Source organism: Hylobates moloch, unplaced genomic scaffold (genome assembly GCF_009828535.3).
Source record: "Hylobates moloch isolate HMO894 unplaced genomic scaffold, HMol_V3 SCAFFOLD_1, whole genome shotgun sequence".
In the NCBI taxonomy this organism is placed as follows: Eukaryota; Metazoa; Chordata; class Mammalia; order Primates; family Hylobatidae; genus Hylobates; species Hylobates moloch.
This window is the reverse complement of record NW_026652276.1, coordinates 10493999-10500494: the sequence shown is the minus strand read 5'-3', so window position 1 is coordinate 10500494 and position 6496 is coordinate 10493999. Positions and strand designations below refer to the sequence as shown.

The following is a 6496-nucleotide window of genomic DNA, read 5'->3' as shown; positions in this document are numbered from 1 at the left end:
CCTCCATATTCAGATTTCCCTTATTTTCTCAAAATATCTTTTTACAGTTGGTTTATCTGAGTCAGTTCAAACAAGCACCACACACTGTATCTGCTTATATGTTTCTCAGATGTATTTTAGTACATACTTAATACAGCACTGCCTGTAGTGGCAAAAAGACACACACACACACACACACACACACACAATAAATGGGACAAGAATCTGCATAAAGTAGGTGATGATTTTGCCTGTAGACAGGATCAGGATTAAAAGAGTGGGGTGGAAGAGGGGTTGTTAGTGTTTTTTAAACACTTGTAGAGTGTTTGACTTGGTACAAAGTGCACATTTTTATACTTGAAGAGAAAATCTTAATAAAGAAAAAACCAGAATAATATAATGATTCATATTGCTTTTGTTCTTCATAATGTATTTAACTAGGCAGCTTGAAATGCCCCTGGGAGTTTGGTCAGGGAGAACCCATCGTTTTCTATAGAGGATTTTTTTTTTTTTTTGGTTGTTTGTTTTTGTTTTTTTCTAAAGAAAATAAAGGAATCAAAGAATGGTTACTCCATAGGCAGAGCAGCCTCTAGAGTTTTGCTTGGAGTGGTGTAACATCAAACCAGGGCTGGGTAGGCTGTGAGCTGGATCAGTGGTGTGTAACTTTAGTTTGGGTTGATTTTTACATCATATGTGACTTTGGTTGGTGAATCCTGGTGGATTAAAACTTTGCACATCTGGGCCGGGCATGGTGGCTCACGCCTGTAATCCCAGCACTTTGGGAGGCCGAAGTGGGCGGATCACGAGGTCAGGAGATCGAGACCATCCTGGCTAACATGGTGAAACCCCGTTTCTACTAAAAATACAAAACAAAATTAGCTGGGCGTGGTGGCAGGCGCCTGTAATCCCAGCTACTCGGGAGGCTGAGGCAGGAGAATGGCGTGAACCCAGTAGGCAGAGGTTGCAGTGAGCCGAGATTGCGCCACTGCACTCCAGCCTGGGCAACAGAGCAAGACTCCATCTCAAAAAAACAAAAACAAAAACAAAAAAACCTAACTTGCACATCTGTTGATTCCATGCTGTTAGGGTGATTTGGGATCCGTGCATTGCTATCAGTGTTTAACACCGTTTGTTTTCTTCTGTCCTCTTCCCCCCAGGCATCCACCATGTTACGAGCCTCCTTGGCACCCGTGTAAGTAACTGCTCTTAGGAATTTTTATTAAGGAGAACAGCAATGTGTAAAATGGGAATTCAAAGTGTCTTTAATAAACACTCAGCAGCCTAGGTTAGAGGAATGCCTTTGAGCTAGAGCTACATGTGAATATTAAAGGAAATACGAGTACTTATAAATAATATTGTTAAACTAGAATTATTTTTTATTGCGTGTGTGATTTTTTTTTCTTTTTTTGAGACAGAGTTTCGCTCTTGTTGCCCAGGCTGGAGTACAATGGTGCAATCTCAGCTCACCAGAACCTCCACCTCCCAGGTTCAAGCGATTGTCCTGCCTCAGCCTCCCAATTACAGGCATACGCCACCACTCCCGGCTAATTTTGTATTTTTAATAGAGACGCGTTTTCTCCACGTTGGTCAGGCTGGTCTCGAACACCCAACCGCAAGTGATCCACCCGCTTTGGCCTCCCAAAGTGCTGAGAATATAGGCGTGAGCCACCACGCCCGGCCAGCTTATATTGTTAATTCTATTCTTTTGGTAAGGAAGCCTCAAACGAAAAAAACTGTTGAATTGTTCATATGGTGTTGTATAGAAATGAATTTAATCTACTATCATAGTGCAATCCACAGAGTGTTGCACTGTCTGAATTTATGTTGTCTGCTGGTTCACACTGTGATCAGGGCCATGGGCAGCCCTTTGTGTGCCTGAGCACTCCTGTCCTGATGAGTTGGGCTGTCCCCCTCGGGAGTGTCTGATGCTGTGGTGACAAGGGAGTTGAGAACCTTTCACTTGGGCGTGAGGACCAGGGTGGCTTCTAGGACCCTCTGAGCCAGCTTTGCGGGAGAGGAGGGGAGGACAGGGGTGCTGTGTGATTCCTCACACACCTGAGATGCCCACAGCATTGCTCCTCCCTCAGCCCTGCCTGAGTCTGACCTTGACCCCACGCTTTATTCTCTCCTACCACTTTGGCAGTAGTATCACTGCACAGACTGCTAGGGTTAAAAACCCACCCCTGCTACCCTCCCTGTGACTGGGGATTACTTATTTAATTTCTCTGTGCCTCAGTTTCCTCACTTACAAAATGAGGAGAATCATAGTAGTTCTATTATAGGATTGTTGTGAGGATCGAAATTAGTTAATACGTATACGCCACTTAGCATTTGGCTTAATACTGTAGTATTACACCAAAATGAGGAAACTATCATTGATACAGTACTGTGAACTAGACTGCAAACCTCATTTAGTTTCACCAGTTTTTCCATGCCCTCTCATCTCCTTTTCTACAATAAAACAAAACATGAAGACACTTCTTTTAGCGACAAGGAAGCTGAGGTGATTGCTTTTGTTTCTGGCTGACCGAAGGTGGGTGGCGGGGCTGTCGGAGCTGTGTGGATCTCAAATCCGAGGTCTCTCCTCACTGAAACCTGGCTCCCCAGAAGTCTTTGGGGTCTCCCTGAGGAGGGTCTGCAAATTGTCCTACAAGCCGTCTCCTGCCTGTGTTCCCATGCTGCTTCCTGACCACGCCTTCTACCTCCTCGGAGGGCTGAGCCACCCACCTAATTACCTTTTTTTCTTTTTTTTGAGATGGAGTCTTGCTGTGTCTTGTCTAGGCCGGAGTGGTGCAATCTCGGCTCACTGCAGCCTCCGCCTCCCGGGTTCAAGCGATTCTCCTGTCTCAGCCTCCCGAGTAGCTGGGACTACAGGCATATGTCACTATGCCCAGCTAATTTTGTGTTTTTAGTAGAGATGGGGTTTCACCATGTTGGCCAGGCTGGTCTCGAACTCCTGACCTTAGGTGATCCACCCGCCTAGGCCTCCCAAAGTGCTGGGATTACAGGTGTGAGCCCCCACGCCCGGCCTCCACCTACCTACTCTTCACACCTGTTTCCTGACTGTCGTTCATATTCCCCCGGTCCAGTAGCTCAGGCTTGAGAGGAACAGTGGCTTCAGGTGTTTAGGTAGAACTCTTGGGGCCTGCTGATGCTAATTGTCTTTGAACTATGTCCAAAATTCTAAACAGAACTTCAGTGGAAAGTCATGATGCTCTCAAGGTGATTTCTTCCCCATCCTAGGGAGTTCTGGCTGAAGGTGAATGTAGGGGTTTCTAAATCTGTTCAGGCAAAGACTCCTTGTTTTAGGAAAAATGTTAAACAGAACCTAAGTTCATCCAACAGAACAGGCAGAGCTGAGCTGGTTAAAGCTGAGGTAGGAGCCTAGAACCCAGCCCGCCCTCCTAGTGGAATTCGGGAGGTCATGCTGGGAGCCCAGGGGAACAGCAGGCTCTAGCTCGGGTGTCATGATGTTCAGGAGGGGTAACAAACATGCCCTTTTGCCCTTTTCTTTCTCTTTGAACTTGTGTTGCTGAGTAGGAAATTGAAGGATGTCCCATTACTGCCTTCCTTGGATTATGAGAAACTGAAGAAGGATTTGATTTTGGGGAGTGACCGCTTGAAAGCCTTCTTGTTGCAGGCTCTGCGCTGGGTAGGTACCTTTGTCTTAAAGTTAGAAAACAAAACCAAACCAGTGCTGGTTTTCTTGGCTGGCTACCTTGCTCGTGTCTTTTAACCCATCTTCCAGAAATCTTTCTTCCCCGCTGTCTACTGACATCAAGAACGGAAGTCAAAAGCCACTTCTGAAGATAGCCTGGGCCTCCTTTTAGAAACTCCTATATTATGGCAATTGTGATGTCATGAGTTAGATAAATGAATCTCAAGGCCCAGGGGACTGCACCTGCGTGTAGCCCTTTCCTGGCGATGAGCCCCACTCTGCTTGTGTGAGTGCGTGGAGTCAGGGTTACCTACAGTCCCACAGAGGTTCTGTATTCAGGCACTGCCATGCAGCCACCCTGGACAGGCGCCAAGGAAAGAACTCCTGTTCACAGGGCCTAAGGGAAGTGTCCTGGTCCCCATCGTTACTTTTCTGCCTAGTCTTCAGATTGAGTGCAGTTGAAGTCAGCAATTGGTTCTCAAGCTTTTTAGTGTCAGACCCCTTTCCACTCTCAAAAATTACTGAGGACCTCAGAGAGCTTTCATTTATGTGACTTTTACCTACCAATATTTACAGCATTTGAAATTAAAACTGAGAGGATTTGGCTGGGCATGGTGGCTCACGCCTGTAATCCCAGCACACCGGGAGGCCGAGGCAGGTGGATCACCTGAGGTCAGGAGTTCAAGACCATCCTGGTCAACATGGCAAAACCCCATCTCTACTAAAAATACAAAAATTTAGCCAGGCATGGTGGCAGGTGCCTGTCGTTCCAGCTACTCAGGAGACTGAGGCAGGAGAATTGCTTGAACCTGGGAGGCAGAGGTTGCAATGAGCCAAGATCACACCACTGCACTCCAGCCTTGGTGACAGAGCGAGACCCCATCTCAAAACAAAACAAAACAAAAAAAAAACCTGAAGATTTGAAATATATGTTTATTAATTCATTTAAAATGAGCAATAATAAATGACATGTTAACATAAATAACATTTTTTGTGACAAATACTACTTTCCAAACAACAATAAAATTGTGAGAAGAGCAGCATTGTTCTGCAGTTGTCTTTAATGTCTGGCTTGGTGGAAGACAGCTGGATTCTCATATCTGCTTTGTGTTTGATTGTCAGTGTCACACTTCATATAGCCTCCCAGAGACTGATCATAAAAAAGGCATTGTCATATCTTAGTATTATAAAAATTATGACCTTGCAGACCTGCTAAAGGGTTTGGGGGACCTCTTAGGGTTCCCTGGACCACACTGAGAACTGCCGACTCAAGCCAACACTGGTTGAGCCAGCAGTTCTTTAACTGAACAGTCCATTCTAATTCATTAGCATCAGACACCTTCATGGACCCCCGAATTTCAAGGTATCTTGGCATCAGGATCCTTAGCAATTTCCCATCTGTGGATAGAAACAGTTCTCACTTGCATGCTTCTATGGTAGTGCTTCCTGAAGTACGTCTTGAGGACTCAGAAGACGTATCCAGGATCCACAGGAAGAGTCCTGTGGACAAGCGGTGATGTCTGCTCTGGTTTTGTTTGGACTAGAGTGGGTGGGGCAGCATGAGTCATCCACAGTGGCCGTTTCCTCCCTGGCCATTTGCCTCTCTCTGCTCAAGCTCTCAAACTCATCTTTTATGTGGCTCTTGGTTTACTGATGCTGCACTTCCTCTCAGTCCGTGCTACTCCTGAGCCTCTTGCTGAGACAGGGTATTCCTTTGCTGAGAGAGTGACATCTTCACAGAATAACCAGGAAAAGTGAACAGGTTTCTAATGTTTTTGTCTGTGTCCCCCTCCAGTGCCCCCACCCGGCTTCTTGCTGCTGCTTCAACCTCAGTGAACTCAACGGAAGGGTAGCAGCACCCCAGTGTGACACTCCAGGCACACCCTGGCCATGGTCATCACGTCTGTTGGCAGTGCCTGCTCTGGAGGCCTCCCCGGCTCTCCTTCCAGCCCAGGGCGTCTGATGCTCTGGCCTGTGCTCTTGCCCATGCTAAGAACTAGCGTATTCCTTGCACATCTAGCTTCTCTTTGGCTACAAGCAGGGCTTGCAGCCTCAGGATTCTTATCTAGTAGGATTTTCCTGAAAAAGCAAGGATATTTGCTCACTCTGTGACATGCTTTTTCGTATCCCACCTCACACCTGTACACATCGATGTGCACACGCACATACCCATTATACATGCTCTCCACACGAAAGTTTTCTTCTAGCCCTGTGGACATTGTGTAAATTTTTACTTGTAGCAACATGACAGACTCCGGGCTTTCTAAAATCTACAAAATTCTAGCCAGCTATCTCTACACTCATGCATGCGCTGTATCACTCTGTCATTCCCAATAGGGTAGGATAGAGTGAATTTGTTGGCAGGGCATGCATTCAGAGTGCTCTACAGTCAGCCCTGGGCCCCTCCCACTGAGCCCACTCCACCGTGCCCTGTATTGTACTTCCCTGAGCTAGACCTCACTTCCCTATCCCCCACCATGCTCACGCTCCCCTGTGCTGGTTAACAGGCTGCCCATCCTGCAGGGGCCAGCTCCTGAGCCCCTTTATACAAGAAATGCTTCTCTGGGCATGGATGAGCTCTTCCCTATCTGCACACTTACAGTCTGAGCATTTTGCTGCCTCGCTTCTCTAGAGAGTTCACATGTATAAGTTGGCTCCCTGTGTCACTCATTAGGAAGGACATCTTAGGTCCTTTTTTTTTTTTTTTTTTTTTGAGACCGAGTCTTACTCTGTCACCCAGGCTGGAGTGCAGTGGTGTGATCTCGGCTCACTGCAACCTCCGACTCCTGGGTTCACGCCATTCTCCTGCCTCAGCCTCCCGAGTAGCTGGGACTACAGGCGCCCGCCACCACGCCCGGC

At 47.0% G+C, this 6496-nt stretch overlaps 1 protein-coding gene across 6 annotated transcripts in view; it reads left to right on the top strand.

Annotated features, from left to right (window-relative positions):
- Positions 1-6496, top strand: part of ARMC9 (armadillo repeat containing 9) — a 168847-nt gene that overhangs the window by 59581 nt on the left and 102770 nt on the right. For all 6 annotated transcript variants that reach the window (XM_058437383.1, XM_032753920.2, XM_032753916.2 and 3 more), the window contains 2 exons: positions 1137-1171; positions 3520-3631. In XM_058437383.1, coding sequence (XP_058293366.1) covers positions 1137-1171; positions 3520-3631 — 147 coding nt within the window. The remainder of the gene's footprint in view (positions 1-1136; positions 1172-3519; positions 3632-6496) is intronic.